The sequence below is a fragment of the Sturnira hondurensis genome, unplaced genomic scaffold (assembly GCF_014824575.4).
Source record: "Sturnira hondurensis isolate 20B ecotype Veracruz unplaced genomic scaffold, ASM1482457v3 Scaffold0018525, whole genome shotgun sequence".
In the NCBI taxonomy this organism is placed as follows: Eukaryota; Metazoa; Chordata; class Mammalia; order Chiroptera; family Phyllostomidae; genus Sturnira; species Sturnira hondurensis.
This window is the reverse complement of record NW_028091156.1, coordinates 2,071,488-2,080,969: the sequence shown is the minus strand read 5'-3', so window position 1 is coordinate 2,080,969 and position 9,482 is coordinate 2,071,488. Positions and strand designations below refer to the sequence as shown.

At 45.3% G+C, this 9,482-nt stretch overlaps 1 protein-coding gene across 1 annotated transcript in view; it reads left to right on the top strand.

The window, feature by feature from the left end:
* The first annotated feature begins 5,102 nt into the window (after positions 1–5,102).
* Positions 5,103–9,482, top strand: part of SMYD3 (SET and MYND domain containing 3) — a 465,445-nt gene continuing 461,065 nt past the window's right edge. The window contains exon 1 of the mRNA XM_037069376.1: positions 5,103–5,443. Coding sequence (XP_036925271.1) covers positions 5,280–5,443 — 164 coding nt within the window. The 5' untranslated portion in view covers positions 5,103–5,279. The remainder of the gene's footprint in view (positions 5,444–9,482) is intronic.

Here is a 9,482-nt window from a genome sequence, read left to right as displayed (position 1 = left end):
GTTGACCCTAACTTACTTTAAATTCTGTCATGTATAGTCAATACACATTGTGAATAATTCAGCCTGTTATTCAAAAGTCTCTTGCATTTTGATCTATCAAGAAAGTTTATCTGCAGTTAGACCTTTACCTGAACCTAAATGAAATTAAGAATATTTTCATAGATCATCGAAGAAGCTACTGGATTTTAGCCGAGCATCCCCAGTGCCCCCGGATTACATTTGCTTGTTCTTACAGCATTTCCTGATGGCTAAGGTGTCTTAGTGACTTCCTGACTTCCCTCCTGTGGTCCCTGGCTTGCACATCAGTCTGGCTGGAAACCGCATGCTCTCCTTTCTCTTACGATTCCTGTTCTGCTGTGACATAACCTTGTCTAAGCTCCCTGGTGTCATTTAGTCTGTCTCCTCTCCCTGCTTCTTTCCTAGTCCCGTGCTTGAAGCCCAGATTTCTGTTACTAGGTTACAAGAGTGTCAGCCGAGAAACATTTTAAATAGAGTTCCCAGGGATTCATTGGTGGCTGTTGGAAAAGGGAATGGGCTTCAAAAACCAGAGCAGCACGTTTTGCTCTTAGCCTAGATAAACGGCGTGGAGTATGGATTCTGATATAAATGTGAATTCAGGCCTTACAAGTGGTGCATGCGCAGAGTATCAGGCAGTGTCACTTCAGACAAAATGGAAGAGGGGACTTAAGAACAGGTCTGTTAACTGTTTTGGGGGTTTAGAGAGAGATGGAGTTAAGGAGGGTCACTAAATAATACAGAGGGTCTAGCTAAGAATAGAGACCAAATTGATAGTGGGAGCATTTTATACTATTGAGTCATTTTAGGACGGGAGCAGTGGAGAACGTGGACGATCAGATGAATAAAAGTTGTGTGCTAAGGAGACGAGCCTTCAGGTCTGTGCACGGAGTGGTTCCCAGTACTTACAGAGTGAGACAGTAGTTTGACTAATTTAAACGTCTTTCAGATGGGAGGGATGCTGCCTGAAGGCGCTGGGGTGTGGTCGGATCTGCTGGGGGAGAGAGCAGCTGGCTGACCTCTCCAGCTTCTCCCCAAGTCCACCGATGTGTTTATGCTGAGGTCGCACTTCCTACAGGCAGTTCCCAGGCCACGATTAGGGTAGGGTCCTAACTGTGGCATCTAAGAAAAGGTGTTAATCTCGAAGTGGACCTAATTTTGAGTTCCGTGTAGAATTGACTAGCTGTTGGGGGGTGGGGGGGTGGGGTTGGGAGCGGAAGGCAGGCTCCTCTGGTGACAGACACAACTCCCACGGGCAGTTCTGGCTCAAGGACTCCCTGTTCATGTGACTAAACCTTTCTTGGAATTTCACTGTGGTGCAGGGCGTCCTGTCCAATCTTTCTCTTTCCACAGTGTCAGGCCTCTAGTCAGAATGCCATGCCTTCTCCTTCCTTCTCTAAAAACCTTCCATGTGTCTCAGCTTGTCTTAGCATCTGCTTCCCCACACACCCAAACTCATACAGGAGTCAGGGGATGTGAGAGTAACAGGAAGAAAGTGGCTGGAACATTGAAGCAAGTGTGAAAAGAGCCAGTGTGAAGTCATTTACACTCTGGTACTCAGGTGCCAGAGATGGAGTGATTCCTGGTGATGACAAGGTCCATCCAGATCTGGTGCCGAGCAGTTCAGGGGTAAGCACTTCCACAGGTACTTTGCCAAGGGGCCTTTTAGTTTTGCTGGTGGCTGAGGGTAGCAGATACTCATCTGGTCTTTCTGAATCCTCCCCAAACCTGATGAGCTTAGCAGAATGTTCTAACGAAGTACCGGGAACATGGCCAGGTAACTGAAGAAAAGTTTTCACACTACAAGAGTGAAGTCTTTGCCCATACAGTCAGCTCTAGGTAAGTTCATGGTGACTAAAGATGGCTAGGAGAATGAAGAGTTGGAATTACCAACAGGGGACCCTCTTGGTGTTTATTTAAGGTTCTTTTTAGGTGTTTGTCTTTGGAATACGTGTACCTTTCTCTAGAATGTCTAAGAATGCAGTCTGAGTTCAGAAGGTGACTGGCATCAAAACAGGCACGCTGTCTATTAGGGCCCCCCAAAAGTTCTGTGATCGTGGAATGTCCCCATTTGTTCTTTCATCTCTAAATTGCAGAATGGTATTTAGTGGGTAATTTATCTGCGCCTTGGTTTTGCATGTGCAAAATGAAAAGGCTTTGACTGCCTGGCCCTACGTGTGATATTCTATGCTCGTCTGACAATATATTATGAAAAGTGCATCTCCTAAAGGGAGGAAACTTTCTCTGGTCTCCCCTCCAGCCCCCCATATAAGGAAACTCTGGAGGGTGCCATCAGCACCGAGAAAGCCAACCTCACACAAGGAACTGGGGAGATGTCATTCCGATAACATGTCGGCCCCTGGCTCTAACCACACCCTAATCAACTACAAAGCCAAGCAAATGCCTGAAGCCAATTTCCGTTTTTGTTAAAACTGGTTTGGGATGGAATTCTATCACTTTCAACCAAGACCTCTACTACAAATACTATCTTAAAGACACTCATCGATAGCTTCCCGGTCCTGCATCTCCACAGGGACTCTTCTGAATCTAAGGAACAGAAATTAGCACATCCGCTCCCGAAGTGATGCCTCTGGTTAGTGACCTCCAGGCCGCAAGCCTGCACCTTTGGATTAGTCAAAAAATAAAAGTTTTTTTTGTTGTTGTTGTTCCATTCTGTCAGTATATTATTTGCACCATTGTAAGGCTCAAAATAGCAATTCTAGTTACCCGATGAGACATAGGATAGACTTTTAAAATAATCCAGTGATTCTTGATTACATTTCACTTGGTTTATTACTCAAACTGCTGGGTAATTCTGCATTAAACATTTATAGCGACTACTTAATTTACCTCTTGCTAATAAAATAGTATGTTAAACCTTCAATTAGAGTTTATGGGGAATTGGGCACAACATTCCATGTGCTTGGTTTTAATTTGCTCATTAAAAGCAAGGATATGAAAGTAATGGAACAAATAGGGTGAGAAAGCGTTGATTTTTGTATGGTTCAGAAATTCAATTTAGATTCCTGGTGAAAGCTAACTGTAAAGCCAATTAGTAACTGGCCAATTAGCCAATTGTTTTCATTGAAAACATCAAATCTTGGAAAAAGATGGTCAGTTTCGGGATCGTACCCAGGATTCCCACATCGTTTATGTTACAGACACCTCTGAGCTCCGTATGTCATGAATTCTGGTAACATCCTCCAGTTCTCGTTAAAATACCCTCCATCTACTGTTTTCATAAGAACCCCTGTTCTTAGGAAACCCTAAGAGGTTTTCAAAAGAACCCCTACCCTGCCAATTTGTTGTGTGCAGGATAGGACAGAGTCTAGGGATTCTGGGCTTCTGTTTATACGATAAATCTAAATGGTAATGTCCCTCCCAGGCAACCTTAAAAAACAGTAAGTTAATCATCTTTACACTTTCTGAGCAGTCTTGGTATAGAAAATCTGGAACCTGGTACTTGTAATTTATCATTTAAGAATTCTGGAAAGCAGGACTGCCCATTTTGCAATAGTTAAATGAGTCTCTTTTACTAAGAAAAAGAACCTAAAGCCTGTTACTGAGTATGCCGTTCTCATTATAGGACGTTACGAGCACTGCATTATGTTGTATTGTCTAATACAGGTGGTGGGAATCAGGGTATTCTAACAGCACCAGAGTATCCCCCCAGAGAATGCTTACCAATTGCAAAGGTACAGTGTACTTTTTTAAAAAGATTTTTAAAAATTTATTTATCTTTAGAGGGGAAGGGAAGGAGAGAAGGAGAGAAGTATCAATGTATGGTTGCCTCTCGTGAGTTCCCCGCCGGGAACTGGCCTGCAACCCAGGCATGTGCCCCGACCGGGAATCAAATCGCGATTTTGTGGTTCGCAGGCCTGCGCTCAATCCACTGAGCCACGCCAGCCAGGGCTACAGTGTACTTTTATAACAAAGACTTCTGGCAGCCCCCACTTTCACCAACCAATCAACTTGGTTTTATTAATAGTGGCACATTATGCACGTTTAAGGTTGATGTGATGTGGTCATAAGTACAAGTCGTAAAGTGTTTTTGCTAAACACTTGGATCGAATCAAGCCTCTGGACTGTAATGTCCAGATGTAGGCTGCAGTTTACAGGAAATACGGGGAACAGAGGAACACGTTAAATGACACCATGAGAGAACAGCCAGACAAATACAGAATGGAGAACATTTTACAAGACTCCTAGTTTGGACTCTTCAGAGTTCAAGTCCAAAAAAAAAAGTCAATGTCATAAGAAAGAAAATGGACTTTTGATTGAATCTTGGTTTTTAAAAAACATTACAAAAGCCAATCTTAAAGTGAATATAGTTTTTGCTTGCTAGTCTAGAATAACTTTTTAGGTGTGATGATTTTGCTGTTTTTAGGATACTGTTCTTACCTGAGGAAATGCACGTTACAGTATTTAATTAGGAAATATTCTGCACAACAAACGTCATCAACAAGTGAATGAAAAAACAAGTTACAGAAAAGTACCTGGCAATATACAGGAACAAAATTCTGAGAGAGGCAGGACACACCACGCTGAAATTGTTCTGCTCGTTTTTGTTCTTTTGCCCCCTTAGCTGCCTCCTCCGCCTCCTCCAACACCCCTTCCACTATAAATTCCCTGAGATCAGGAATTGTTTCCTCCTTTTTATCATATCCCCAGTGCCTCGCACAGAGTCTGGTATACAGCGAGTGCCCAGTAATTATGTGTTGAATAAAAGAATGTTACTGCTTTTCCAAAAATATATATATCATGACGTAAAAGTGTTAGTTGTGAAATGTTATGTCTTCAACTTGTCAATGATTCAAGAACACAAATTACTTTCAAGTGGTTCAAACAATACACATATATGCACACATACTTGCAGACATGGAGAGAGAATGCGAAGAAATGGGAAAATACCAAGAATTGTTTGATTTAGGTGGAAGGTATAAAGACGTTCATCGCGTTGTTTTCTCAACTTTCAGTCTGCGATCAAACTGTCATAAGAAAATAGTGGAGGGGGAAAACTACCGCCTCTCCTTGCGGAGTTGCCTGGGACTCCAGCAGCCCAGCGAGCCGGACCGAAGCGCCTGCATCCGGCTCACCGGACGCCCGGTTGGCTTCGGGATGCCGTCTGCGCACGCTCAGAGGCCCCTCCGGCCCCGCCCCTCGGCCTACGTTCGCGCGCAGGGCGCAGGCGCGCGGCTCCCGGCAGCCCGCGAGGAGCCGGCGGCGGGACGCGGCTGTGGTGCGAGGTACGGAGCTGCGGCAGGATGGAGCCACTGAAGGTGGAGAAGTTCAGCACCACCGACAGGGGAAACGGGCTCCGCGCCCTGGCGCCGCTGCGCCCGGGAGAGCTGCTCTTCCGTTCGGACCCCCTGGCGTACACGGTGTGCAGGGGGAGTCGTGGAGTCGTCTGCGACCGCTGCCTTCTCGGGTACGTACGGGGCGCCGTCGCCCACCTGAGTCCCATCAGTGCTGTCCGCGCGACAGTCCGCCCCAGGACTCCACCTGGCCGTGGCTGCGCCGGAGTTCGTCGGTGCTGCCGAGGAGTCCAGCCCCGCACTCCTCTCGTGCGGGGGTCCTGGGGACGCCTCGCGGCTGCGGGGCGGGTGTGTGGGGGCCATCCCAGGCACGGTCCCTGCAGGGCGGAGCTGGAGCTGGTAACACCCACACCCCTGGGGCTGCTGTAGGAATTGAGGGGAACCGGTGAGACAGACTTAAGGGGACGCGTTGGGCCGGGGGTAAACGCGCTGGGGAACAAAAGTCCGTGTCTTGGGCCGCGTGCTTAATTAGTGTGCCCGTGGAAATCATAATTGGCGGGGGATGGTGTAAATCAGGCTCCCAGCTGGTGCTCTGCTGGGAGAGGACCTAGCTTGCAGGAGGCGGAAGAATCTTGGTGTTTAGGGAACACTTTCTGTGTTTTGAAGGGGACGTTCTTAAGACTCGATAAGGAGTAAATAAGCAAGAGACGTAGTTAGTTTCAGTGTATGCGAACTGCTGAAATAGACAGGCAACACTGTGGTGTGGGGGCCAAGGTTGCTGAGTCCCGGGTGCGCTTTGCGTTCGAAGGCTGTACAGGCAAGGCTATCCTAGATGGGAGAATTCATGTGGAAGTGTTTTCTAAGCCTGGAAGCCCTGAGCCAATGAAAAATGTTATGTGAAAGCGATTTGTGGAAATATGTAATATATATGCACAGTCATGGGAATTATGTTCAAGCAACAAATATTACTGAGCTCCTATTCCATGCTTAGGAGAAGAGCTCCGTTTGAGATGGGCTGGATGATTTTTTCCCCCCATCACTGCTCTTCCAGAACCGTTAGCCTGGGGTTTGGGTGAGTGGAAGTGAGGAGGTAAGTGCAAAGCTCAAATCAGTAGCTGAACCATTAATCTTACTAAGCCCTTATTGGATTCATAATGAGGAGTTTACCTAATTTTTGTATTTTTTATTTATTTAAAAATTTTTTTTAAAGATTTTATTTATTTATCTTAGAGGGGAAGGGAAGGAGAGAGAGAGAGAAATATCAATGTATGGTTGCCTCTCATGCGTCTCTTGCTGGGAACCAGGAACTGGCCTGCAACCCAGGCATGTGCCCTGACTGGGAATCGAACGGTGATCATGTGGTTCGCAGGCCCACGCTCAATCCACTGAGCTAAACCAGCCAGGGCTAATTTTTGTATTTTTTTAAAAGATTTTATTTATTTATCTTTAGAGGTGAAGGAAAGGAGAAAGGGAGAGAAATATCAATGTATGGTTGCCGCTCGTGTGCCCCCTGCTGGGAACTGGCCTGCAACCCAGGCATGTGCCCTGACTGGGAATCACACCTCGTTTCTCTGGTTCGCAGGCCCACACTCAATTCACTGAGCTACATCAGCTAGGGCTGATTTTTGTATTTTAAAGTTACCAAATAGTAATTGTATCGGTTGTTTCCTGAAGCAAGCATAACAGCTGCAGCAACAACAAAAATCTATTGAGAGAATGCTTTGAAATTTTTGTAAACTATGTGGTTGAAAGCCATTCGTTCCTTTCAATACTTGACTTTTTCCTGAAGTCCAGCATCGGCACTTGTAGGCCTTTTATTATCACTCAAGAAAATTAGAGAAAGCTGTGTTCTTCATCCTTGTAAATCCTTTGGGGCTGTGCCTGCAATTTGAATGTAGCCCAAGGCAGAGAACTGGCTGTTTCCTGCGGTATTAATTTATGCAGGAGATGTGGATCATCTTGTAGATAAAATCAGACTGCCAAGTTATTTAGTAGTTGGAATAGAAAAATTTTGGAATGAAGACTTGTTGACAAGTTACTCAGTGAATAATCAGAGCTAGAGTTGAATCATAGGACTTATCCATTTTCCAAAACTCACTGCACACATCTAGCTGTCTGTGGGTGGGATCTTTCTTGATTTACCCTATTTACTCATCACTGCTGTCTATCGCTCATTTTTCTTATTAGCAAGAACTGTAATGAGTTAAGCAAAGAAAATACAAAACACTTCATGGAAGAATACGGAAGTGTCCTCAGCACTGCTTTAAAGTCAAGTCTGGCGGCAGCGCATCTCTGAAAATGGGCAGGACCCCAGGGGAGTTCCATAGTCAGAACGGTGCTTTGGAAGCACTTGAGGTTGGGACCCGAGAGTACGGCGTTTTCGATGCTGCCTGGAGCTGCTGGGTTCTGCAGCGTGTGTCACCAACACTATGACACTGGATGCTGCTGCTCCTCTTGCTGCCACTGCCTCTGTGGTGGCCTGGGACACTAGTTGCTGCTTTTTCTGCCTGGCTTCTTTGTGATGGTAGCTTCTGATTCAGGGGCCTCAGTGGGTGCCCTGCACTGGTCGAGCTTAGGGTCACTGCTTGCACCCTTGCTGCACGGGGAGTTGAGAAGGTGAGTATTTGACCTTTTTGGCTTTTAAGAAAAGACAGGCTCTCCTTCCCACTGATACTCACATGGTGGAAAGATCACCAAACATATAGGAAAGGGGGTATAAGTAAATGCCAACCATCCAAACAAACTAAAGCAAGTAAATGGACTTTTTATCTACTGATTAACAAATGCTTGGTTATTAGTACTTTACACAAAAAATATATTTGCACTTCTTTTGGATTGGTAGGCTATAATTTACTTGTTTTGTTGCCGTAGGTGTTCTGTTGAATAGCTCGTCGTCAACAGGTGAAGTGCCTAGCTGGGAATCATTGCAGGCCTAACATAGTGTTAGAAAAATCAAACTTCAGTGCGTTGTCTCCTGTAGTTTGCTGCCATTTTGGAAAGTCTATCAATGTGGGGTACAGTTTCTCTTGTTCCCTGTCCCCTTGTAAGTAACATTTGCTTCTTCAGCCACGATCAGTTTTGAACTTCTTGAGAGCGGAGATTACATCTGGAAATTTGTATAGCCCCGGTGCCTGGCACCTGGCACACTCTTAGTTTGTATTACGAACGTCCAGCCGAGTTGCCCTCTCGCTGTCCTTGCCCTTCTGCTGCCTGCGCTTTGAATCAAGAAATAAAATGACAATGTTAGTTTGTAACAATTTGCAACAGTTCCAGATAAATAATATAAAAGAACAGATATTTATTATAATGACTTTATCAGTCTCCAAATGATTTATTGCTGTCAGAGTCTACCTGATTTCCTTTGGCCTTGGGGTGTTTTGATTTGTGCTTTAGTTCTCACATTTATTTATTTACTTACTTATTCTTCCCTCTTTATTGAATTTATTGGGGTGGCATTGGTTAATAGAATTGTCCTGGTTTCAGGTGTACGGTGTGTAATACATCATCCTGTATTGTGTGCCCTGCACCGTAAGTCGAGTCTCCTTCCATCACTGTTTATCCCTCCTGTACTTTCCACCTTTCGCAGCCCTCTTTCCCTCTGGTGATCACCATCCTGTTGTCTGTGTCTGTGGGTCTTGCGTATTTATTTTTATTAAAGAGAAACTCGAACCTGCTTCATGGCTTGCCTTCCCCCCCCCCCCCCGTCATTAAGGATTGGCTTCTTGTTTTTCATGTGGCTGGAAAAGAAAATGAATTATGTAAATCGGGAAAAGATTAAATGGTCATTAAATCATTCCCTGAAATAATTTATATTATCATTTTTCTGCTGTTGCACGCATTTTTAGTTTGCAGGAGCTCAGAACATTGACAGAGGGGTGATTTGTGTTGCCCGTTGGTTTCAGTAATCGGGGCACCTGCACTTCCACTGTAGGGTGCCCAGTCCCTGCTCGGGGAGGGAGGGAGGAACGCCAGACCTGCCAGGCACACGGGAGGCTCCAGCTGTTGAAGTCGTGAAGGTATAACATTTGGGGGAATCTTTAAGTCGCTGTATGATTGTTTTTGGTTTTCTAAACTTCCAAATTGCCTGCAGTTCCCGTATCAAGAGCTTCCTCTGAAAACTGTAATGACAGTTTCTTCTGTGGGATGGAGAGGACATTTATTCCATTGTTAATGCCGAATGGAGGCTTGGTGCCTCCCAGGAGTGGGGAGAGG